At 44.1% G+C, this 26818-nt stretch overlaps 1 protein-coding gene across 1 annotated transcript in view; it reads right to left on the reverse strand.

The window, feature by feature from the left end:
* Nucleotides 1–165: 165 nt before the first annotated feature.
* stk11ip (serine/threonine kinase 11 interacting protein) overlaps nucleotides 166–26818 on the reverse strand; it is a 42544-nt gene continuing 15891 nt past the window's right edge. The window contains exons 15-26 of the mRNA XM_062528447.1: nucleotides 26006–26208; nucleotides 25113–25223; nucleotides 23447–23708; nucleotides 21311–21483; nucleotides 20800–21124; nucleotides 18650–18759; nucleotides 16637–16734; nucleotides 12723–12901; nucleotides 5611–5695; nucleotides 4910–4998; nucleotides 2973–3202; nucleotides 166–1854 (exon numbers count right to left, since the gene is read on the reverse strand). Of these exons, the coding sequence (XP_062384431.1) occupies nucleotides 1714–1854; nucleotides 2973–3202; nucleotides 4910–4998; nucleotides 5611–5695; nucleotides 12723–12901; nucleotides 16637–16734; nucleotides 18650–18759; nucleotides 20800–21124; nucleotides 21311–21483; nucleotides 23447–23708; nucleotides 25113–25223; nucleotides 26006–26208 (2006 nt within the window). The 3' untranslated portion in view covers nucleotides 166–1713. The remainder of the gene's footprint in view (nucleotides 1855–2972; nucleotides 3203–4909; nucleotides 4999–5610; nucleotides 5696–12722; nucleotides 12902–16636; nucleotides 16735–18649; nucleotides 18760–20799; nucleotides 21125–21310; nucleotides 21484–23446; nucleotides 23709–25112; nucleotides 25224–26005; nucleotides 26209–26818) is intronic.

Raw genomic sequence — 26818 nt, forward strand, 5'->3', positions numbered from 1 at the left:
GGTCCTACATCTGCAAAGGGTTTTGGGAACAATGAGAGCCACACAGCTCTGGTCAGACCACTAGATGCTGGTGGCGAAAATGGAGGAGCTCTGGATATGAATTCCACAACCATAGAACTCTCCAGCTGACATGTTCCAGTCAAATTCACCCACACAAAGCGAGTACACAAGATAGGCCATTTTTTATTATTCATATAACAAAATAAAAAAAAGCATTATTAACACTCACTTGACACAAATTTTACGGCCACAGAAAAATAAATAGAAACCACACTGACGCAGTGGAAGTTCAGTGGAAGTTCCATAGGGCAAGAGCGGTCATCACAGTTACCTTTTTCAGTTACCTTTTTTACATTTCTGAAAACATTACCAAACTGTTGCAGTGCAATTATTACAAGTTATACTTGGCACAAACACTAAATTAAACTTGTAATACATGGTGGGCAAACATTAATACTGAGTGATACCCACCAAGGTGATCATTCCCTTTTTACAAACAGTCGTCTATGTACTATTTTAGTAACGCATATCTGTCCATTAAAACATCCAGCTAACACCCTTTCATATGCAGTCACCGATGTTTTCACATAAACTCTGAATGCATGTGTGCATGAGTTGGGGCTCTAAAAAAAAGAACAACAACATGTAAAAAGCACAGAGTGACAAAATGACTAAAAGCAAACAGAAAATATTTCCCGTAAAAAGCTGTGTGAGTCAGCTTCATCAGCCCAAATCCTCCGCTCAGGCGGATGCCAGCGACTACCCTGGGGCTGATGATGCCATGCTTCTTCACCCAGTGCCCGCTATCACTGGCTCGGCAGGTTTCAAGATCGATACACACACACGCAAAAAAAAAAACGACTCACACAGACCGTTACCCATGCAAACACACGACACACGTCCACACACACACACACACAGTCCCTGAAATAACGCAGTGTCCATTGTTGACATGGACATTCCCTCATCTTTCCATTCCCAGGTCATTTTCGAGCAGAGGTTCCATAAGGTGCATTGGTAGACAGCAAGCAGAGCAGGGCCCAGTCGGTAAGGCACGGAGCTCTGCGAGAGCGCGGCAGAGAGAGCGTGCAGTGCATTTCGCTGCGTGGGCCTTCGCCCAGGTCGCGTCCAGTGAGCCATTTCATGTGAGCGGTTTTTGGCTGTTTCCTGTTGCCAAGTACAACAGATCAGCTTTTATTAAAAAGGGGGGGATTGGCAGGAAGGTGGGTATTAGAAAGACGGAGGGAGAGAGGGAGAGAGGGAGAAAAAGAGGGAGTGAGAGACGGAGCGATACACAGAGAGAGAGAATGGACAGGGGAGAAGTAAGCCTAGAAAAAAAGAAGATGGATCAAGGGACATACTAGGCAAGCAAATGAGATGGCTGGACAGGCCGACATGGAGAGAGGGACAGAGTCAAGTGAACAACAAAAAGAGGTAGAGAGTGGTGGAAGAGGTAGACACAATGAGAAAAGAAAGAAAGAAAGAAAGAAAGAAAGAAAGTTTTAGTATGTTTGATAGCACAAAGAGAGAGAGAGAGACACACAAATGATAGATGGATGGAGAAAGAAAAGTGGCATGAGGGATGAGAAGAAGGTGAAAGAGACAGAGAGGGAATACTGTACGGGGGGGTTGAGAAGAAGGTGAAAGAGACAGAGGGAGTACTGTACGGGGGGGGGGGGGGGGGTTGAGGGGGGGCTGATGAGGACGGGCATCTCAGCTGGGCAGCTCCTGGATGCTGGTGGTCAGTTTGACCCCAAACATGGCCTCCCACTGCGTGCGCACCCACTCCACCAGAGCCTCCACCCGCTCGCCACACTCCGTCTGCAGCGCCCACGAGCGCTCCTGCTTCAGCACCTACAGGAGCCACGGAGCGGGGGGGGGGGGGGGGGGGGGCAGAGAGAGAGAGAGAGATTCAGATTAAACTGAATTGAACTAAATTCAGATTTGTTGTATAACTGCTTAGGCAATATGAGTGAACTTGTCGTGCCAATAAAGCATTCTTGAATTGAATTGAATTGAGAGAGAGAGAGAAAAAGAGCGAAAGAATGAGAGACAGAGAAATAGCTAAGAAAGAAGTAGAGAGAAAGGGAGAGAATTGCATCAGTCTTATGAATAATCTTTTCCACACAGATTCATGGGAGATGCATGTGGAAGATACACAAGGTACTGTACATTTGAAAAACCCACAGAATGTTATATCTCAGGAATACGCATACAGGAAGTGAGATCAGGCAGATAGAGAAAGAAAAAAGAGAAAGAGAGTGAATGAGTTTGTGTCAGAGACCACAAAAGAGGATGTAGGTGGTCAGAGAAATCAAATCCATTTTTTAGCACTAGCTCTCCACCACTTACTGATACATGGAGACTAAAATAATGTGTCATGTGTACAGTGGTACCTGTTGTACAGTGTGATGCATGTACTGTGTACTCCACAGGCTTATACTTTCCTGAACCACTTCCTTTAACATACTAACTTTCTTTCTTACATAACTTACTTTTTTTTTTTTTTTTTTTTTTTTTTTTTTAAATTATTTTTTGGGCTTTTTATGCCTTTAATGGACAGGACAGTAGAGAGAATGACAGGAAGTGAGTGGGAGAGAGAGTCAGGGTGGGATCCGGAAAGGACCACGGGGCGGGAATCGAACCCGGGTCGCCGGCGTACGGTGCAGGTGCCCCAGCCAGTTGCGCCACTGCCGGGGCCTATAACTTACTTTTTAATGTATATATTGTAAATGTTTATTCTATGTGCCACTGTGGCCCCTGTATGTGTGATACATGCACATGCTGACACAGCCTTGGGAGAGGGGGACCTGGGGCTTATGCTCTAAATGGAGGACACTGGTATTTTAAGAGGGGTCAGTTGGGGCAGTTAGTCTCAGATTGCCCCTAATGAGATTGACAGCAGACACACCTCTCTCCCTGGGGCCTCTTTGCTAATACTAATTTGCTGGAACCTTCCGGAAAATACTCACCTCGTCGTAAAGCTTGACGTCCACCCGGCAGGGATTGGAGGAGAAGAGATGCACGGAGCTGACGCAGCTGATTGGCTGAGTCTCTCGGATGGTGACCCGCCCACAGGGCTCCTCTCCATCCTGACTGGACGTGGGCTCTGGGAGTTGACTCTTGCTCCACTGATGGTCCTCGTCCACCAGGTACAGGGTTTCCCGCGTGGCCAACACAGTGACAGGGGTCAAGGAGTGATCTAGAGGGACAGCAAAGCAAACTTCAAAAAAAAGTTTGTTTTCAAGACCGAACATGAAAATCTAACAAAACCTCCAACCAGATATAAACAGTCATTTTAGAGCGCTGAAAAACTGGGGTACATTAGAGCAAAAATGCCCTCATAGAAGATCATGGATGACAAGAAACTAGGACTTTCACTAAGAGCTTGACTGTGTCTCATTCTCAATCTGTTCACAGTTTACAGGACCTTTCGTCAGCTTCTAGCTTGATTTACATGTACACCATTTGATCAAAGCTGGTGTGTGTGTGTCCGTCTGTCTTCACATGGTTGGATTTGTTTGGCTGTGTTTGGGGAGATTTTATGTGCTGAATACAGACACTCCAGGCGGTTTTGGTCAGACTAGCGCTGAACTCAATCCACTCTGCTGGTCTCTCTCTCCTCCTTAGACAGGGAGGGATGCTTGACCCACCTCCACTGTTAACCTGTGTGTGTGTGCTCTGTCTGAGAACAGCCGCCAGCACTGAAGGCTCTGAGCAGTGTGTGTGTGTGTGTGTGTGTGTGTGTGTGCAACAAAAGTCCTGTGATTTTAATCCAGTTCTCTGTGTGACACCAATGGTGTGTTCATGCGGTGTTGCGTTCATCTCAGTCATCATTGAGTCATGTCATGTTTACACGGACATAAGACGCTGCCATGTTAACAATATCTTCTGATTGCCTTAGCCTGAATAACGGGATTGTTGGAATAAGCAATCTGAATTAAGATACGTAGAGTTTTCTGGTCTCAGTCGCATTATTGAGCTGTGTTGTATGCATGCATACACCGTAATCATATTATAACATCCTGTTAGATTTTTTGTTTCAGAACCCTTTTCAGGATCCTAGCAATAATGATTGCACTATGCTGATGTTACATGTAAACAGGAATATGAATGGAATATTCTTTAAATAAATCATGTAAACACGATAATCACAATATTGCTTTTTCCCGAATAAGGTGAATAGTCGGATTATTGATAGATAGATAGATAGATAGATACTTTATTGATCCCCAAGGGGAAATTCAAGTATTGTACTGTAAATGTGACCAATGACAGGGGAGTGGGACCTCATGGTTTCAGGTGAGTCAACCTTCTTGTCAAAGTCACACAACTAAACTCTCCCCTGGTCCGACTGAAGGAAATGATCCACCCACAGGTTCCAGATCAGCAGAGTCTGATACAGCCCACAGGGTCTGGTGTTGCACAGTTGATGTCGTGTTGCATGTTGTTTGTTTGTTTGCTTCTCGCTCCCTGAGATATAAAAGGTCTGTACTTTTCTTACCAGCCAGTGACGTCAAATGTACCTTTATGTATCTAACACATGCATCTTCTACCATTCTGCGTGGAAAAGCTGACTCATAAGACATGATGCAAATCTCCCCCCCTACCTCTCCCTCTCTCTCTCTCCTATTCTCTTTCCTCATCTCTCCCTTTCTCTCTCTCTCTGTTCTTCTCTCTCTATGTGTGATAGGGGGAGCCAGGCGAGCATGTCTATGCACGCTTTAATCACTCCACTATAAATTCTTATCTGGAGCTACACCCTCAGCCCACGGCTGTGGCTTTTGTGCGCCATGCGTCACAGAGTGCAGTGCTGGAAGAGAAGCACTGGCAGCCCGCCTGCCTGCCTGGCTCGTGTGCCAGGAGTGCGATGGAGAAAAATGCACCCGGCTCGAAAGGCCTCGCTCACCTTGGCACACAAACGCCAACACGTAGAGGAACTGGGGCTGACAGTCGTCCTCGCCCTCCTGCGACTGCTGGCCTTCACTCACCAGTGGCCTGAAAACGCACACAGAACACACACGCACGCACACACACACACACACACACACACACACACACACACACACACACATACGAACACACGCACACGAACACACGCACACGAACACACACACGAACACAAACACACACAATGTAACACTAAAGTAAAACAAGCAGTAACCTGAGTGAGAACGAAATACAATCTGACGTGGCAGAAATTCAGACATGTAGTGAATGCAACTACTGTACTCTATGCATCCCCTACCACAACCGCAGGCATTACACTACTTTGTGGTTCATCAGGACAGGGATTTGGTCTTTTTCTACCACTGATCTGTGTCTAGTTATTATATTTACTTTGATCAGTCATTTGCAGTTGTAAGTCTGGATTTCAGTGGATAACTAGCGCAGCGGTATGTGATGTTCTAGATACTAGATAATGCACTAGATAATGCCGGATTGTTTTGTATTCCTGGGGAACCTATTTTGCAGTTCAAACAGTACAGGGTTATTTAAATGATCAGGTATAATAACGCATTACGCAGTATGAATCTTTAATTGTGCTGTGTTGACCTCAGAACCTATTCATTTCCCTTGTGGAGAGAAGCCCAGAGCTCCCCTACCTACCACAGGTGGTGGTGTGGAGTGAGACGCGTGGTGGAGATGCCCTGGAGTTTACTGTCCGCCCTCGGGGCCAGTTCCCTCACAATGCCTACAAGAGAGAGAGAGAGAGAGAGAGAGAGAGAGAGAGAGAGAGAGAGAGAGAGAGAGAGAGAGAGAGAGAGAGAGAGAGAAGAATGAGCTCAGGACAGAGGAGCTCACACAGCACAACAGCTAAATGGCAATCTGCTTTGTGCCATGTATCTGAATGTATGCAACATGCAACAACACTAAGTCTTTGTTTCTACATTAGGTCTTGCAAGGGACACATACAAACAACAAAAAAATCATTTAGTTCTGTATGTCTGTTTCGGTTAAGAACTACTCAAGAGTCAGGACCTACGTGTAAAATGTAGATTTTTAGATGTGCTTAAGACACTGAAATTTACCTCAAACTCTTGCAATTCTTATAAACAACAACTGCTGAATTCTTTTTGAACACTGAAAAGGTGTAAATGGAGAATAGCAATAGTAATAGTAGTAGTAGTAGTAGTAGTAGTTTTAGCTTTGTTATTATCAGCATCATGGCAAAAGGGTGTAGTAGAACAATAAAAACTAGAAATGCAATTCCAAGGAATTACCAGTGCATGAAAATGCAAAAATATATAGATAGATAATGTAGATATGGTTACTAAGGTGTAGCTAGGGTAAACATGGTGGTTGCATAGTTTAAAGACAGTTGATGTGTGAAGTTAGACAGTTTAAAGCTTAAACATTCCAGTTGTAACTTAACTAATGATTTCTAAAAGGTATGTTAAAATGTTATCTAACTATGTTTACAATGATAACCAAGTTGATTTGTTTACTTAGCTAATGATTTATAACAGTTATGGTAAAAATGCTAACAATAGTAACAATGTTAACTATGTTAACAATGTTAACCAGGTTGATTAGCTAACCTAGCTAATGATTTCTATCAGTTTTGCTAAAAATGCTAACTATGCTAACAATGCTAACTATGCAAACCAGGTTGATTAGCTAACTTAGCTAATCATTTCTAGCAGCTATGCTAAAAATGCTAAATATGCAAACAATGCTAACTATGCTAACCATGCTAACTAGCTAACTTGCTACTGAGGACTTCTATTTTGAAACATTTGTTGATAGGGTATCCATGGCTGCCACTATCGGGAATAAAGAAGTTACTGTAGTAACATCATGTTGGTTGCTATGGAAACGGTCATAAACGCTTGATTTTAATGGTTGCTATGTTGGTTGCTAGGTACATGGAGGTCTCATGTAGTTGACTGGAGGCATAGTTGATGATAACTGACAGTTGGAATGGTTGAACAGTTAAATAGTTGAGTAGTTTCAATGGTTAAATGATTTAATAGTGTATTATTGCAGTGAGAACTTTTATTTTGAAACAGTTGTGGAAAGAGGAAACAGTTAACAGGATATGTAGTCTTCACAGAGAGATTGTATGCTTAAAGCCTGAGAGAGAGAGAGAGAGAGAGAGAGAGCTGCTGCAGGTGGGGCTGGCCACCTGGCATAAGATTCTAATTGCTTAACGATCCGACTGTGATGTCATAGAGGCCAATGTTAAGTCTATGGGGAAATTTGTAATAGTTTTTAATTTTTAGTTTAAAAAGTATAAAAGTTACAAAGTTGGAAAATACATAGCAGCATGCCCCTATTGAAGACCTACGTTGCAACGTTTGAATGAAGTTTCTAGGTTAAACGGTTCAAGCTGAATAGAAAAAATGAATTTGATCAGCGGAATAATAATAACTAGAAATGCAATTCCAAGGAATTACCAGTGCATGAAAATGCAAAAAAATATATAGATAGATAATGTAGATATGGCTACTAAGGTATAGCTAGGGTAAACATGGTGGTTGCATAGTTTAAAGAGAGTTGATAGTGTTTAGGTAGACATTTTAAAGCTTAAACATTCCTGTTCTAACTTAACTAATGATTTCTAACAGGTATTCTAAAATGTTAACTATGCTAACAATGATAACCAGGTTGATTGGTTTACTTGGCTAATGATTTCTAGCAGTACTGCTAAAAATGTTAACTATGCTAACAATGCTAACTATGCTAACAATGCTAACCACGTTGATTAGCTAATCATTTTTAGCAGTTATGCTAAAAATGCTAACAATGTTAACTATGCTAACCATGTTGATTAGCTAACTTAGCTAATCATTTTTAGCAGTTATGTTAAAAATGCTAACTATGCTAACAATGTTAACTATGCTAACCATGCTAACCAGCTAACTTGGTACTTAGGACTTTTATTTTGAAACATTTGTTGATGGGGTATCCATGGCTGCCACTATCAGGAATAAAGAAGTTACTGTAGTAAAATCATGTTGGTTGCTATGGAAACGGTCATAAACGCTTAATTTTGATGGTTGCTATGTTGGTTGCTAGGTGCATGGAGGTCTCATGTAGTTGACTGGAGGCATAGTTGATGATAACTGACAGTTGGAATGGTTGAACAGTTAAATAGTTGAGTAGTTTCAATGGTTAAATGATTTAATAGTGTATTATTGCAGTGAGGACTTTTATTTTGAAACAGTTGTGGAAAGCGGAAACAGTTAACAGGATATGTAGTCTTCACAGAGAGATTGTATGCTTAAAGCCTGAGAGAGAGAGGGCTGCTGCAGGTGGGGCTGGCCACCTGGCATAAGATTCTAATTGCTTAATGATCCGATTGTGATGTCATAGAGGCCAATGTTAAGTCTATGGGGAAATTTGTAATAGTTTTTAATTTATAGTTTAAAAAGTATAAAAGTTACAAAGTTGAAAAATACTTAGCAGCCTTCCCCTATTTAAGACCTACGTTGCGACGTTTGAATGAAGTTTCTAAGTTAAACGGTTCAAGCTGAATAGAAAAAATGAATTTGATCAGCGGAATAATAATAAGAAGAAGAAGCCTTGGAAGAACAGTACAGTGCATTTTCATGCACTGTAATAAGAAGCATAGGAAGAACAGTACAGTGCATTTTCATGCACTGTAACTAGAGATTAAAACAAGAAAAAAATATTATGCACCCTTTAAGTTACAATTGGGGAAAGTGAGAAACTATTACATGTTTCACCTTTCCACTGAGATTTACTATCTGGCCTCTGGCAGTAGGCCATTACTGCACCTATCAACCTTATCCCATAGTCACACCCAAATGGAAAAAGAGCAGAAAAGGATACGCTCGAGACAAAAAAAAAAAAAAAAAAAAACGTGCCAATCTCCATAGCTCGTGCTCGACAGCTGGGATAATGAGAGGGAGGGCATATTTTGGCTCGTTTCGTAAGAGTCATGTTTCTGATCACAGAGTTACGTGACAAAAGAGTAAGACGCAGAGGAAATGACACGTCTCCACACAAGGCCGGGTCACTCTTGTCCTACTGAACCTCACACACACACGGCAGAGACGCGAGCCAGACCCCGGGATACAAAGCACAAAGCAAAAGACGGGCAGAGAGGCAACGGCAAAGTGCAAAACTCCCAAACCAACCTGATACAATGTAATGAATATGGAAGGTTTTGATCTCTGCCATACTGAATTGACAGCCAAAGTCATTTCCCAGTTCAACAAGAGAAAAACCTTTTTTTTTTCCATTTCTTTTTTTTATAAAACAAAATCTGTCCCCTTTCTTCATCCAAAGAAAACTGATCGTACAGAGTACAGTTTCAGCGGGAGAGAAGGGACCTGACAGGAGAACACTGTCCTCTTGTGACTGTAAAAAATGAAGAAAAGAGCTTTTGTGTTCTTCTCCGCTTCTTTTCCTCGTGTAGGTGAACACTGACACTCTACCAGCAGCATGGCCCCTCATTCTATTGTGCTCATTAGGGCCAAGTAATCACACACCACGGAGCTCTGCGGACGCGGACACACACACACACACACTCACACACACGAAAACCAAAACAAAGTCTTCCTGTCGCCAATCCTTGTGAAGTTGTTTCAGGTGACAGCGACTATGATTTCAACCTATTAAAAGGATATTAGACCAAGATGTCTAGCCCTAGCCAGATTTCCAGAACAACAGTACTTGGTCACATCCCTCACGTAACTCGTAACTTTTTCAAACACTGCTGTGGGACTCTGCACTAACCAGAGTCATTAAGCAATGACATCTCTAAAAAATTGAGAATATCTCTGCACCAGTGCTTGGTAATATTCTCTATTTTTAAAGGGAAACTATGCCGGTTTGTCAATTTCATCGCCGGTTTCGTTTTCGCTTTTCATTTTCGCCTGTTTTACGCTTGCAGATTTCTCTGCAGAGCTTCCCCTACAGCTTTAGCGTGTATATTCTACAACACTCCTCAATCGGTCAGTCTGCCTTTTCCTAATTGCTAGGCTGGAGACTTTCTGTTTGTCAGTGCCACCGTCACTAACTTGCATGCGTGGCTTTTCCGCTCAGAGGCGCTAGGGGGAAGCGTGACAGCCGTCATTCAACCTGAAATAAGTCAAATAACCATTCCAATGACTCCGAAGCTGATTAGTTAAGCAAATTAAGCATAGTTCACTTTTAAAGTCTGTTATAATTGCTCTTTAACAGGTCCTGGGATCTTTTATCTTTTTAGCAAGACTCCTCTAACTTGTGTGACTCATGACAGCTTTTCAGCACTGTTAAGGAACCATTGATTGTACTCTCATTCTCTTTCTCTGTCATCGTACCAAGTCACTCTTTCAAAATGCTGAGTCACTGTGTACCTGTATCAGATGCGGGATGTTCATTCATAACAGACTGGCTTGCTTGATCAGAAACTCACCAGCAATCCAGGAAATCTACAAAAACAACTCTAGTCTGACTCCTGTGTTACTTCAATGAACTTAGTCTTAGCCCTGAATCTCTCTCTCTCCCACCTTCCTCGCTGTGTTGCTCTCTCCATTCTTCCTCACTACATGTCTCTCTTCCTCCATCCCCACTGTCTGTCTCTCCCCCTCCCTCCTTTCTCTGTCTCCCTCCCTACCTCCCTCCCTCCTTTCTGTCTGTCCATATCCCTCCTCCCTCCCTCCCTCCTTCTCCTGCACTCTTTCCAGCAGCATTTCCTCTGCAATATAAAGCCACATCCTCTCCGTCTTTCAGCAAATCTAACCCCCCTACCCCCCGCCCCCCCAACCTCTCCCCACACACAGACACAGACACACACACAGACACACACACACACACACACACACACACTCCATCCACCACTGACGGGGATCACGGACTGGCCTGCTAACACTGCACCAACATCTGTTCCATATCGTGTAAAGCCAGGCCGGTGTGCACAAACGGTTTGGTTACGCTAAAGGTATCCTTTAGTTCTTCTCCGAGACAAATATTATAACAGCTGTTGAATGGCGAAGCAGAACTCAATAAATACCTTGGCTTTTTCCCCCGCCCCCCCCCCCCCCTCCCTCTTTGCACTTAATAAACAGGTCTTGTTTCATAAATGGATGGGTGGGTGGTGTGGGGGGGCAAATGCAGTGTTTTGCTGCCAAGATTTTGCATAGCAATGCAGACAAGGGCTTTTTTTTTTAATTATTATTCTCGATGGAACACAATTATTTTTCAGCACAGAGTTGGCTACGTCCAGAGAACAAATATCTCTACTGGTGGTGAGGCAATAATGCCTTTCTCACATGGCCCCTCCTTATATTCCAGGGGGGGGGGGGGACGCAACATAAAAATGGTACAAAATTGGTACCGACACACTCATGGCCTTAACTTTCCCTGGAGCACTTAGGCGTTGGAAAGTGCACAGACACAGCGGTTAAGGGACATGAAGAACTGGCTTCCTCTAAGATTCGCCGCATGCGATCTGAAATCTGGACCACTCCACTGTTGTTGTGGTTTTGTGTGGTCTTCTACATTGGTATCTGACAAGACTAAAAAAAAAAGGGAATATAAGACATCCAATTTGGCTACTGTACATCTTAGGAAAAAAAATCAGAAATAATTCAAAGTAGATTCCTTGACATGGGAAGTATTCGATAGTCTCAAGATCACAAGTCTTCCTTCTTATCCCTTCCAAGTTCTCTGTGACTTTAAAGTGAAACATTGGCAGTGTCTGAAAGCGAGCTGACGACAAGCGTTAGCAAGATAGCCCAGCTATCAGCAGGAACGTCTCAAAACCAGACACATTCTGAGTTTCCCTACAGCAGACGCAGTGGTCCTGTTATCTAACGAGGTGAAGAACGGATGGCTGACTGCACGCCTACTTGGAGAAGAACAGACGGCATCATCTGAATTGCCTTGCTCAACAGCCCTCATCAGTCTCGGAAACAATTTCTGACGTCTCGCACAAAAGCACCATGTCTAATCCCACTAAAGCTATATGCCTTCACCGCGCACGGTTGACTGGAGTTGAAAAGCGTGGAACATGTTCAGTCACCTGTTTACCTAAGCTTACACTACACATCCCGTCATGTCAATGCATGTACAGTACAGTACGACTGTTTTGGTAAAAGGTGAGGGGGGAACACTTGTCTGTATGAGGAATGAGTAGGAATTTTACAACATGGGGAGCAAATTTTTGAGAACATCAATTAGCCACTCTGCCTCAGAGAGTCTCTGTGTGAGTTTCTGTCCATACATCTTACCATGTTTATTGGCATGTGTATTAATTATAAACGTGTGTGTGTGTACTGTGTGTGTGTGTGTACTGTGTATGTGTGTGTGTGTGTGTGTGTGTGTGTGTGTGTGTACGCATGTGTAAAGTGCCGGCATTGGTGACCGTAGGCCCAGATGCTGGGATACTGCCCTAACAAACAAAATCAACAAAATCAACATCCAACTGAGTTAATATCAGGACTATGTGTGTTGTATGTATATATGTATCTATGCATATGTCTGTGTGTACATGACATGCATGTGTGCAAGTTTGTTTCTTTATATGTGTATGTGTGTGTGGGTGTGTGTGTGTGTGTGTGTGCGTGTGTGTGGATGTGTGTGTATTCGTGTGTGCATGTGTGTGCGTGTGTGCGTATGTGTGTGCGTGCATGCATATGTGTGTGGGTGTGTGTGCGCTTATGTGTGTGCATGTGTGTATGCGTGTGTGTGTGTGCATGTGTGTGTGTGCGTGCATGTGTACATGTGCGTGTGTGGTGTGCATGTGTGTGTGCGCACACGTGACTTGCCTGTGAGGCGGCTGAAGAAGCGCTTGCAGCGGCTGCTGTCCCTCACCAGCAGGGTGTAGGCGGAGCCCCCGTCTGCAAACTCCATGTGGATGCTCTGGGAGCCCAGCCCCACCTCCAGGTAGCTCAGCTCACACAGACGGTGCCTGGACCGCTTCTGCATCCAATCAGATGGCGGGCCTCTGCAGACAGACAGGTGAAATGGCCAATTGGATGAGAAAGTGGATGCGGGACAGGGGATGCGGCTGACAAAAGGGGATGATGATGGATATATAAATTGATACATTTTTTCTACTTTAGTCAGTGTTTACTGACAAACGCAACTGTTCAAAAATCTCTACTGCATCTATTTGAAAGAACATTAAACATTTTCATCTGACATCATCATGGCTGTAATGAGGTGAGATAGAGTAGGATTAACCTGTCTCTCACTCTTGTGCAATCTTGTGCAAGACAACATCAATTTGCCAATACAATCTTACATACAGTAATAATCATTAGTCACTTTAGTAAAAAACCTTTACCCAACAAAGTAAAGTATTATTTCCTATACCCCTGGCACTCATAATGCTCATTCAAGGCCTTGAGTTTGACCACAAATTCTTGTGTAAAGCACAAATATTTTATGTCTATTTACAGTATGTTACTATCTAGCTGACGTTTTTATGTGACTTACACATACCAACTGCAATGACGCAACTTGAGGTGAAGGGCCTTGCTCAAGGGCACAACAGTGGCAGGCAGGAATCAATCCCACACCTATTTTTTTGTGGCTCCCGCATGTAGTTCATCAGCCACTACACTACCACTGCGCTGTACTCCAAGCAGTCTCCTCCTTGCGTAATTAAGCGCAATCACTGAGCGCAGCTGACTCCAGAGCAGCTTTGGTCCTGCATGGCCCCAGCCCTGTTCAAGATCTTGGCCAAGAGCCGACAGATAGCATGAGGAGCTTGACGTCCTCTATAGGCTAAAGAGCCTACTATCTGCTGACAGGCTGAACCAGGAGTGGAACTCAGGCAGCTGTCAATCTGCAGGCCCATCTGCACAGACATGTGTTGCATCAGATGTGTGAAAAACACACAAGTTACACAACATCAGCGACGTCTGTCTCTCTCTGAATGAGACGGCAGAAAGAACATGAGTATGTGTCTGTGTATGCGTGATTGTGTACAGTGTGTGTTTGTTTGTATGTGCATATATGTGTGCGTTTGTGTGTGATCGCTGTCTACAAATTAGAACCACGAGAACACACGCACACATACATAGACAGAGGAGAAGGCATCTTGCATGCACAGCAGGCAACAAGAGAGACGCAGAAAGAGAAAGAGAGAGAGTGTGCATGTGAGAGAGATGGCCTTAGCCCCATCGTTCCTCTGGGAGGATGGATAACAGCAAAGCCTTTGATGTGTCTCCCAGTACAAACTGCCACTGAGTGGCTGAGGTATGAAGGGGGGAGGGGGGTTCAAGAAAAAAAGAAAGAAGGAAAGAGAGAGAAAACAAAGAATATGTTGGAGGGAAAAAGAGAGAGAGGAAGAGAGAAAGAGAAAGAAAGAGAGAGAGGGAGAGAAAGAGAGGAAAAACAAGAGAGAAATTGCAGAGGGGAACAGAAAAGAGGTGGATGTTGGGGAACATGTTTCTAATCGGCCTTCAGCCTGGACGTCACTCAGGGACGATGCTTGTGTAAGAGACCGAAGGTCAGCACCTGCGGTTGGGATCCCAACCTGCTGAGGGGGGGGGGGGGGGGGGGGGGGGTGTCTGGATCTAAAAGAGTCAACTGACAGACACTAATCTGGTTTTGTTTTTATGCATGTGTGTGTGTGTGTGTGTGTGTGTGAGAGATGATTTTTGCTAAGGAATAAAGCATAACTGTCTAAGCAATGTCTAAGCATTTCTGTCTGGAATGTCTGCGTTTCTACTTTACTGTATTTAAGTGTGATATGTAATTAAGTGTTCATAGAGTGTGTGAATGTGCGTGTGTGTGAGTGAGTCAGTGGAAACCTACCTAGTTGTGAAATTACACCGTAAACAAGACATGAGCAAGAGTAAAATGTCAATGCAATTACAATAAATTTACACTGCCTCCATCCTTAATACACTGATTCTAATGGAATTCTATCGCAAACAATAGACCGACGTAAAAGGGGTGACTGAATTTTATTTTTTTATTTTTTAAACGCCTTTGGTGCAAATTCCCAGTAAGCGTATATTATTACTCTTTACTTCACAGGGAAAACTGATTTCATTGACTAAACAGCTGTCCATACCAAGAGCGATAACTATAACGATAACGATAACGGCTAATATGAATGACAACATCAACACATGAACTATAATGTTAACAACATGAAGAACAATATCATTGGGGATAACTTTCGGAGCGATTTTGAGAGCAATAAATTAGCAGCCAATCGGATCCATCAAATTTTAGCCATCATATTCAACACAAGGAGAGACTTTCCTTATCATTGTTCAGTGTGGATACTTTATCGTTATAGTTATCTTTATAGTTATTGTTCCTGGTGTGAGTGGCCCTTATGTCTGGGGAGCACACAAGAACATGACAAATATAACATGTGTGCTTCAGCCCGATGAAGTCCATCTATGGGACTTGCTGAATAAGCAGCAGACTAATAATGGAGACTACGTCCTGTTGCTTCTGATAATAAGTTCAGTAACCTTTACAGTTAACGGCTTTATTACAGTAATTCATAAAGGAACCAAACCTGCCAAAACACGCTAATCATGGTGAATTGAGCGCTGACTGCATAGCAGGAGCATTTTACACAAGTTGACACATGACTCCGCTTGCCTCCGGTGAGTCGTCTGCGAGCAGACTATTTGCAGATGACCCTGCGTCAGCCTGCACTTTCTCACATCTGTATCTAATGACAAAGTGGGATAGCATGTACATTAAGGACTGGTGTTAGATCAAATGCCTGAGGAGTCATTTCAGCGACCTGGAGTGTGGGTGTGAAAGCACTCTCTCACGCCCAAGTCTGAATGTCAGATTTTTTTTTTTCCTCTGGTTGAACTGAGAACTGTTCACAATCTCTCTTTCTCTCTCCCTCTCTCTCTCTCTCTCTCTCACACACACACACACACACACGCACGCGCACGCACACACACAGTTAAAGTATACAGTATAAAAAACAAGAAAGTATGCAAATATTTTTTGTTTTACTTTAGAAATATATGTTGTCCTTACATCTTGAAGTTTAGTCAAGCCTTTGAGAAAGTGCAGGTGTCTGTTCCTACACAGGCCAGCCTTCCTCAACAGGCTTAGAGAGAAAAATCTGAAGATATGAACTGAGCGCGAGGCCACTAGAGAGAAACTAGAGGACATATCCAAACTGAGCTCCTCCGGGCCACTGCACTCAAATCACTGCTTTGGAACTCTCTCTTCCACCTCTGGGGCCGTTACGACTGACTGATGGTTTATGATTGTGTTTCAGCTGCCATTTATCCCATCTTGTTTTTTTGTTGTTGTTTTTTTCTCCTCAAAAAACAAACAACAACAACAACAACAACAACCCTGCACGTGCCTGAATTCATGTACTGTACAATGCCTGAGAACTTTAAAGAGGGCCATGTATTTGACGTTCAGAAGTTACATAATGCATCTGACATTTACATATTAATTCATTCAATAGACATCTCTATCCAAAGCCACACACAGTGCAGCACAGACACAAGCTTTGATTAGTATGGCATCAAATCGATGATCTTGGCATTGCTAGCACGAGAGGTTGTGCCCGATGGGCCGGTTTTGTACATGGATTACGCCTTGTCCTAGACTAAATGAAAACTTAAGTGGAAATCTCCATTGAAAAAAAAAGCTTTCCATCTAGGACTAGGCTTAATCCATGTGAATATGGAGACTGGCCCGAAGCAAGCGAGGAGTGCGTGGAGGAACTCACTGTGCCTCAGAGGTGATCTCCAGGATGTAGATGCACTGGTCCGACACCACCAGCAGGGATGGGAACTCCACGGGGTCTCCAAACTTCACTGTGGACATCTATGGCCAAAGCAGATGGGCCCAAAAACCCAGGCGGGAATGAGTAACAGCAAATAGGAACAAATATACAATATGGAATAATAGATTTACTATGTTCGACATTCATTGCCATTTACAGTGCAGAATGTAAATTACATTGTTAATTACAGTCTTACTAAAATACACGTAGTTTAAGTGTTAAATAGAAGTGATGTTAGAACAAACAATGTAGAGAGTAAAAAAACCTCCAAGAACAAGACTTCCCACCGTGTCCCACAGTAAATATTCAATTCTATGCTATCAGGTAACCCCAGACATCAACATTTTAAACACATGAAAACACTGATTTAATCAGAGCTGCGTGCATACTCTCCTGTGCGAGTGAGTGAGTGAGTGAGTGTGTGTTAGTGTTGTCCGCTCTCCAGACTGTTAGAGAATACTTCCACTGAGCGCTGGTTTCGGCCCCGCATGCCACAACAGATAAGGAGCAAAAGCAAAACACTCGCTTTGAAGACAGAGACCGACCGGATCAAGAAATGGTACCGGGTCAGCACAAGCCTCCGAGTCCGAGGCCATTCTCGCTCGGGTTCAGGGGGTTCAGAGCGAGGAAAGGGGGATTGTTGCCTCAGGTTTGTGTGGGAATCCCGGGCCCAGCGCGAAGACTGCGGCTAATGTGCGGAGAGTTTGCGATTAGCTGAGTCAGCGAGCGGTGAAGGAAAAACTCAAAACCGCTTTTCGGATTTTTTGCACAGCGCTGAGAAAAACCTCTCTTTAAAAGGGACAACAGCTGAAAAAACTCCCGACGGCTCGATAACGCCACTAGGGAACACTAGAAGACAAACCACACAGAGCGAGCCCTGCAAGAAAAAAAAAACAGACACTAAAAAAGAAAGAGAAAAAAAATCACAAAGAGTTAAAGTATCAGATTAATTAAATTCCAGTCTACTGCTGGGCCCTTCCATTGTCTGGGTGTCCCAAAGCAGGTGGCGGAGGGAAACTAATCCTCTCCCCCTCGAGGGACACTCTCAGCTGGGCGAGTACCAGCTCCACCTTCCCCTGACCACAGAGGACCAGGGGGGGGACCAGTACAGAAGAGCGACAGAGAGAGAGAGAAAACACGCTCCACCGCAAAAAACAGACTGCAGCCAACCCTGGAGCTGAGCTGGCTCTAGTCTGGCCCTGGTCCGGCTCTGACCTGGCTGTGACATTATGGGATAGATCAGGGATATGATGTGCATCTGATGGATCAGGTTAGGTTCTATTCCAGCTTCAGCTCCTGTCTCCTGTAGTCAGGACAAGACTGAAGCACAGATACTCTCCGTCTACTTAAGCTACGAGGGAGCAGTTGGCCGTAGTTAATAATGTCACTAGCCACGTTTACATTGACAATTTTCTTTTGTCATTCCGATTTTTTCCCTGAATTGTGCTGCCTGTTTAGTGTTTACATGGGGTACGTTCTATTTGTTGTGTTGTTGCCTACTTTTCCTTTAGAAGAGACGGCAGGCAATCCGATTTATCGCATACATGGCTATTCAATCGGAATAGGAAAAGACTACACCACCTCTTTCATTCCGATTAAAATTCCGATCAGATTATGCATTTTTATTCTGATTTTTATTCTGTTTATATGAGAATTTGTATTGATTGAGCCATTATTCCGTTTCTAATCTGATTAAAAGTGTCCATGTAAACGTTGCTACTGTGTTATTGTATAGCTGCCACAATTTCAACATGACATCAATGGGGTGCAGACATTATTATGTGAATGCATCGCCACATTATACTGTGTTGGTGTGTGTAGATTCTGCATTAGCCTCCTTGTTAGTACACCTGACTGATGTTGCACGTTTGAATCCAGCGGGACAGTCATCACACAACGCATCTTACATACATACAGATGGACAGCATTTACAGCCAATGAGATCCTAGGCCTCACCTTCAGGAAGCTGTGCAGCTCCTCCTCGGCCTCGAAGACCTCCACATCCAGGAAGAGCTTGAGTCGATGGTCTACAGCCTCAAAGTCCTCTGACAGCAGGTCGAACTGGGCTGGAGTAGGAGAAACATGCTCTAATCAGGGTTGTGCGTCAAACCACACAGCAGGAAGCTTTGGTAGGCCTATCCAAAACTTTTTATGAGGGTCTTTGTTTTTCTCTGTACCTGTGCATCTGTTTGAACTCTGTTGACAGATAAGTAGACACAAGCAGATACAGAGCTACATGCCTATACAGTAATGACTGAATAGGAACTAGACTGTTTACTGTACTTGCACATTCCCGTAAAGGTGAAGTCATATTAGGACACACAGTTATCCAAGACTGAACTATAAAATCAAAGACACGTATTCAGTAAGAGAAAAGGCAAAGTTTCCTCCTTGGTGATTTCTTATCTCATTTTCCCCTTCACAGATTAGTTTCTCCAGCTATTCACTGGCAAGTGGTGGTTCATCCAGTATTTACAATTTTATGCCACTATAAATTCCAGGGCCCCACAATTAATTCCTCCATGGTCATGACTGCTTCAGTGTAGACTAGCCTGTCAAGTGCTATTACATTTGCTGTCATTGTATAATAAAATGGGACCGAAAATTACAAAATCAGATAATCAAATAAACAAAAGTACCAGCATGTCCAGTTTAAATGACGTATCATTTCAAAAATCTAAATCTAAACTGATTCACACTCCCAAAATATCTGATTGTCTTTCTTTTCCCAGAAATCAAACAGGTGTATAAATAGGTGCAGCATGTTTCATTCCAATTTCCAATCAGAAAATGAACACAAACAAAACAAAGATATTTCTTTTTGCCTAACGGGCAAATGGCCCACCTGGAGTCCTCATTCCATCATGCTCACTGTGGTTATGCTCACCGAGTCTCAATAAACTGGACCCATTAATAACAGTCTGCTATTATGTTCATTATAAATAAATCAGCGATAATTAGACCAACACTGGACTACAATAGCACAATTGTGCTCTGTGAACTGCGAGAGACGGTATGGTGTTGTGGGCAAAGCAGAAAACCTCGGACAGGCTGTATGGTTTAGGGATCCAGCGAGACGATCGTAATGACAGGGACAAGAAGCTAACAAGGAAGTCTGTAATTCACTCGCAGATGTCAATCTCCCTGTTGCCATGCCCCCTATCCATGGAAACCGCATTCCATCTTCTCCCTTCAACTCCATCCAATCAGATCCTTCGTGACACTAAGAGCAAGAGCTTAGGGAACTGCATATGGAACATTCTGGATAGACAGCAATGCCCTTTTAAGTACACTTGCAATCTGAAGAAACACAAGCTACACTCTCTATGCAGCTGCTGTTGAGCTGAAGCTAGCAGATCTGCATTTAGTTAAAATGTCTAGCAATATAGGAGTACCTGCAGATACTAAAGGAGGCAGCTTATTCTTTTTAACTGTGTTGTCTGGTTTCGACTGTCTTCAACTGATTGAATAGACCTGGGAATATCATCGCTCATTTCTTTTTTTTTGTTTGTCCCCCCCCCCCCCCCCTCCCCCCTCTTCAGAGGGCTTCTTTATTCTTACTAAAGCAAACAAAAAAGAAATATGATACTTTGCCCTATCATCATCTCCCATTTCTTATATTGTAATTTCCCAACTATTATAAGCCGCGGCTTATACGTTGATTTTGCTAAATTTCTTCAGCTATGAGGTTAATACAGGGGGCAGTTAATATGGTGTTAGTATGGTTTTGTTTCTTTAAATTTGCATAAAACACTGTCCTGCAATATAAATGAATTAAATGATTTTCTCAAAAGAATATCAACAGTCTTGAAGGTGCAATAATCCAATTCTATTCTATTCTAATCCGGTCATTTTTGTCCACATTCAAATTCTAAACTATGGAGTCTGGGGGCATTGAGCAGTCAGTTTTAAACTGACTGCTTAGCTAAGGAGGTATTACCTCACTTCCACACACACAGTTTAGTTAAGGAGGTATTACCCCCCTTTCACACACACACACACACACACACACACACACACACACACACACACACAGTTTACCTAAGGAGGTATTACCCCCCCCCCCCCAAAAAAAAAAAAAAAAAAAAAAACATCTGGGGACTCACTGGGGCTGGCCCTGTCTGAGCTGTCGGCCTGGGACTCCTGCAGGGCGCTGTAGCGGTAGCTGCCGGCCAGCTCCTGCTCCTGCTCCTCCTGGCTCTCGGTGGTGGAGCTGAGGTCCGTTCCGCCTCCGTCCGCCGTGTGGTAGCTAATGGGCTGGGAAGTGCTCTGGTCAGCCCAGCCGTTGTCCTCGTCCCGAGGCTCGGCCCCGGACAGGCCGCCGCTGGTAGCGGTCATGAAAGTGTCAGTCTGCTCTCCTTCTGTTTTCGTCACTTCCTGTGTCAGGTGACCACTGCTGGTCAATGAGGATTCAATCTGGCTCTCGAGGTTCTGTAAATAAAGCAGAATAAAGCCAAGTTCAAAGTTAATGTTCTACTGGATATGAAAATACTTGATATAAAACTTAATATTACAACTTTGCTGAAAAATGCCTGAAATATATGCTATATCCTAGTTATGCAGTTGAGCACTTTATTTGTGTGGACACTACAAACAAAAATAAGACATCCAACATACACTTATGACTCCGGGAGGTTTCTTAGGGGTGTCAGTATCATCAAAATTGAAGCGTCTTTTCTCGCCGCCCTCCTCAACATCACTGGAGACTGGCGTACTGGTGGAGGGTGCCGATTGGCCAGCGAGCTGGATCACATGGTCACTATTGCATTCTGGGCAAACCAGTTCACTTCCTGTTGCGAAATCAAATCATTCAAAACACTTAACTCCTAACACATGAGATCATATAGACAATTTACACATCCTAACTAGAGTCTCCCTCCTTTAAAGCCCTCCCATACTTCAGAACCTGATTTAAAGGGTTTGGCTCACACTTGAAGTGCTCTTTCGATTGCTTCACAAGGCATCATGGCATCTAAAATGTGACAGGCCGCTAATGGATTTTCCAAAAGCTCTACCACTAACTTGTCTGCTGAGGCACAAGTTGCTGCAATGACTGCAATTGTTTCAAAGAGATTTAGTTAATGCTTTTTAATAGGATTGCCATGCCTCATGAGCTGCGATAATTGAGTTTAATTGACCTGAAAGGGCTTATCACAGAGCGCAAGAGTAAGTAGCATAGAAACACCCCAAACACTGAAAAACACTCTGGAAGGGCTGTTTGGTAGATAAGGGCTTGACTGACTGAAACCCAATCAGGACCACATGTGCTTTAGAGTAAACTGGTTTTCTGGGACCCAAGTGATGGATGGGAAAGGACTTTTACTCCGTCGAGTCGGATCACACTCCTGAAAAATGATGCATGCGGGTGAAATAAACTGACATAATAACTGACATGATAACTGACATAATGATGCCCTACAGACAGGGAAACTGGGTGTGTCCCCCGCGGCCTCCGACCCCCACCCTCCTCCTCAAAAAAAAAGAAAAAAAAAAGAAAAGAAAATATCTGTGCAGTAGTGAAAACAAACAGCACACACGAGAGTGGGGTGAGGCCGATGTTTGGGGGAAAACAGGCAGCGGCGGGGGGCCAAGCCGCTCATTGCCTCATCTGAACAAACTCTGGCTAATCTCGCCAGCGTGTGCTAGCAGGTTCAAACGAGGCCTACAGTACAGTGGACAAACCTTAGCTGTACTTTAGCGGAGTGAGTGCGGTGAAAGTCATAATTTAGGGCCATATAAACCTAGACAAAGGAAAGAACCTGCCTGCAGGTTAGTTAAAATGGGAGGAGAAGCCATGGAATCAATCCATTAAGGCTTGTTCAAACTATGTGGGCTAGACCTCATCATCTATCTGGATCAACAATGACAAATAAAGAACCACGGGCATAAAACAGGACAGATTGTTTGGATGGCAGCCTTGTGCGTTGGATACCTTAAGAAAACAAACCAGGTTCATCGCGTTCCTGCTGTTTTTTTTCTCTCCCTTCTTCTCTAAAACCATCTGTCAGCGGCTCTCAAGAGGACACGCACCTACACGCTTCCCAAGTCTGACTCAGGAAAGCTCCGCTCCGACACTGTTTGACTATGGAAAAGGAAGGGCGCTGGTGCCATCTCAAGCAATGCACCATCGAGGTGCCAGAGGTTGGCACGGCTTGCCACGGGGGTGGTTCTGGTCTCGTTGACACCAAAAGAAGAGCCGTGCCACGCGGCAATGTTCGTCAGAGATGTTTGTGGGAGACGGGCCATTCCAGAGTGACAAGTTAAAGCTTGCTCTTGTTAAATGGCTATCATCTAGCCAAGTTATGATTTCTGGTAAATTCTGGCACCTGTGGCGACGCATCAAGCCCAGAAGAATTTCACCAGGAGTCCAAACATGCAATAAACAAACAGGACTCCTTCTCTCTCCATCAATCCTTTCTCTAAAGTAATCCCTTTGTGTGACTTTTCCATCTCTGTAAATCCTCTCTCTCTCTCTCTTTCTCTTACCTTTTCTTTTCCACCTCACTAGACTTGCATTCATCTACTTTCCTTCCTTACACATCTCTTTTCATCGTATCTCATATGTCCAACCCTTCCCTGTTATATAATCTCCATCGCCATCACACACACACACACACACACACACACACACACACACACACACACACACACACACACACACACACACACACACACACACACACACACACACACACACACACACACACACACACACACACACACACACACACACACACACACACCCACTCTTACCAGCTGCATTCTTTCCTGTGCGTTCGTCCTCCTTTGCTCCCTCCGTCTCCTCGTCCTTCTTCTCCTCCTCTCCCTCGTCGCTGCATCCCTGGAGCTCCTGACCGCCGTCCAGCCGGTCAGAGGCCCCGACGACGCCCTGCGGCCCACGCCGGCTGAACTCGGCCCGGCAGCGCAGACACTGCAGCCGGAGGTCCCGCGGACGACTCTCCTCCACCCGCTGGACGTTCTCCTCCACCACCCGCGACAGGATGTCCAGCAGATCCTACATATTGTGTGTGTGTGTGTGTGTGTGTGTATATATATATGTGTATATGTGTGTGTGTGTGTGTGTGTGTGTGTGTGTGTGTGTATGTGTGTGTGTATATGTGTGTGTGTGTGTGTGTGTGTGTGTGTGTGTGTGTGTGTGTGTGTGTGTGTGTGTGTGTATATGTGTATGTGTGTATGTGTATATATATGTGTGTGTGTGTGTGTGTGTGTATATATATATATGTGTGTGTGTGTGTGTGTGTGTGTGTGTGTGTGTGTGTGTGTGTGTGTGTGTGTGTGTGTGTATGTGTGTGTGTATATGTGTGTATGTGTGTGTGTGTGTGTTTGTATATGTGTGCATGTGTGTATGTGTGTGTGTGTGTGTGAGACAACATGTGCACATTGTGCAAGAGTAGTGCGAGTCCACACGCACGTGTTTGTGTGGTGCATGAGTTATTGTGTGTTTGTCCGCGTGTGGGAGAGAAGACAATAAAAAATCGTAAACCACCGAGTCACGCGCGTGTGGGCAGGAAAAATAACAGAGCCACACGCACAGACACGCTCCAGGCCAACACCCCGGGGGAATCAGCGAGGGAAAGTAGAAGGACAAACTCACTGACCTCCACACAGGCTAAGCCCGTCAAGTGGGGTCACTGTCCTTGTGAATAAGACAGTTGTCTGATAGATGGCCACGTTCATAGACCACGGCCTTGTTTGCACCACACAGCCATGACACGACTTTGTCTTTTTCCTCTCGTCTTTTTATTAATTCTGGAGACGCGCTTGAGTTCAGAAATCCCCCACCCTGCGCATAATAACAGACTCGCTGAATAAATCAGAGCACATTCCACTCTCTGCAAAAAAAAATCTGCCAAGAACTGCTAATAGAACTACAAGAACTGACTGAATGAATGACTTTAAAGCCGAATCTGATTTCCTCTGCCTTTAAAGCTGAATCTGGTTTAACTTGAGTTTGATGACAGATTCTACCCAAAGGATCAATCGATCATATGACTGATTCAGCACATGTGTGGAGGAGAAGAGACGGTGTTTGATGGAGACGTCTTGCTTTGTTTATGCACTGCGGAGGTGGACGTCCCTGCTTCATCCCAGTCTGTGTGAGCACTAGGGTTCAGACCAAAAGATTCCCGACAAGACGAGCCGAGCCACGACGTTCAAAAACCTTGCAACTGTGACTAAACATGTCGAATGCTCTGTGATGGCTTGCGACAGCTCGCAACTATGTGCAACATATAATTCACACCGCTGCAATTTGGTCTCGTCGCGTGGGGAATCTTTGGTGTGAATTGGGCTTTACTCTCTGAAGCTGGGATTCCACCTCTGCTGTCGACCGGTAGGGCGAGTGTTTGGGAATGGCTGTCTGGCCCATACTGTAGGTCTCGGCTCTGGGGCGTCTCACCTGCAAAGCCTGCTGGGGGTTTTCGTCCAGCATGACGTAGCACCGCTGGCGCCGCTCGCGGAGGATGAAGCTGAAGCGCAGCTTTAGAGCCGGGAGACTCTCGCCGTCCTCCTGCAGGGGGGAAATATAGGGGTCACAAAGTATGTCTGTGTGTGTGTGTGTGTGGGAATGTAAGAGAAAGATGAGGTGTGAATGGGCCATTATTCTGATATCCAGATCAGGGCACAACAACTTTCTGAAGCCTTTTTATTTTGTATTTATTTTCTCAAAAATGTATAAATGTTTAAGGAGCTGTAGGACAACTGCTCATCCAGGATCAATCAATGGATTGATCCTGCAAAATGTAAAATATAACCAAGTGTAATTAATCTTGTATTGATATTTAAAAAACAATTTGGTCAAAATAAAGTCAAATGATCTTAATCTTAATACAAAATGAATAATACTTGGTTATATTGTTTTTTGCAGGGTCCATAGTTTTTGCAGTGCAACCCTAGTCTGTGTGTGAAGTGTCCTCCATGTACAGTACAGTATATAGATTTTTGTTCATCTTAATACAAGAATAATAACACTTGTTTTTTGCAGGGTCTGTAGTTTTTGCATGGGTGCCTCTCATTTGGTCTTTTATACATCCTCCCTTCCTTCCTCGATCCTTGTCCTCACTGATCTTGATCTACATAAAGAATGATGGGGCGGCAACAATGGGATAGTTTATCCAGTGTTAGTAATAGATCAGTGGGAACGAGCATTGAGGATCGAGGAGAGAGTTTGAGAGCCACACATGGACTAGGGCTGCCCTGCAACAGGAGGATCGAGGAAGGAAGGGAGGGTGTATAAAAGACGAATGAGAGGCACCCCATGTGTGGTGTTGCGGTAGCCGTGTGACCTCTGACCTGGTCGCCCCAGGGCTGCTGTGTGCTGGTGATCTGCTGCAGGCTGTCCAGCTCCACCCTGCGGCGGACGCGTCCTCGCTGCATGTCCACCTCCAGCAGCAGGCCCTGCCGGACGCGCAGGAACACTGGGCCCTGGGCCTTCCCTGTCTCGCCATCCTCATCCTCGCTCACTACACCCACTAGAAGTGGCAGGCACAGGTCCACTACGGAGATGGAGGGAGAGAGAGAGAGAGAGAGAGAGAGAGAGAGAGAGAGAGAGAGAGAGAGGGAAGGGTGGGGAAAGATGGAGGGAAAAAGAAAAACATGAGAAAGCTGGAGAAAGATGAGGGAATTAAGGCGTGATGGAGAGTCAGGAGGGGAACTGACCATTACAGCAGGCGTGTGATATTTACTCCAAAATATCTTTTTTCTTAACTTGTCAGGTTATAATAATACTGGCTTATCTCAACACCCATGTTGAGAAAATGTGTTTTCTGAGCTAAGATCTTATACGTACAGTATATAGTCCCTACAGTGGTCAGAGTTTCTAGGACACAATGTACTCTCTGAGTGAACATGTTTATCCTCTTCAGGTGTTACCTTTTGAAAAACACGTTGTGACAGGGATCTATTCAGACTAAGAGGAGTACAACAGATGCAGAATCTGCTGAGGTGTGGATTCTAACAGCGCTTTGATCTTGTGTTAGTGTAGGAGGTTTGGAAGAAAATCTACATATTTCCAAACGGTGGAAAGTGAAGGTAAAGAGTTGAAAGGACAAATGATACCGCACTGCTCCAAACCCTGATATGGACGTAAAAATATTTTCTTATTAT

Source organism: Sardina pilchardus, chromosome 23 (genome assembly GCF_963854185.1).
Source record: "Sardina pilchardus chromosome 23, fSarPil1.1, whole genome shotgun sequence".
Classification (NCBI taxonomy): Eukaryota; Metazoa; Chordata; class Actinopteri; order Clupeiformes; family Clupeidae; genus Sardina; species Sardina pilchardus.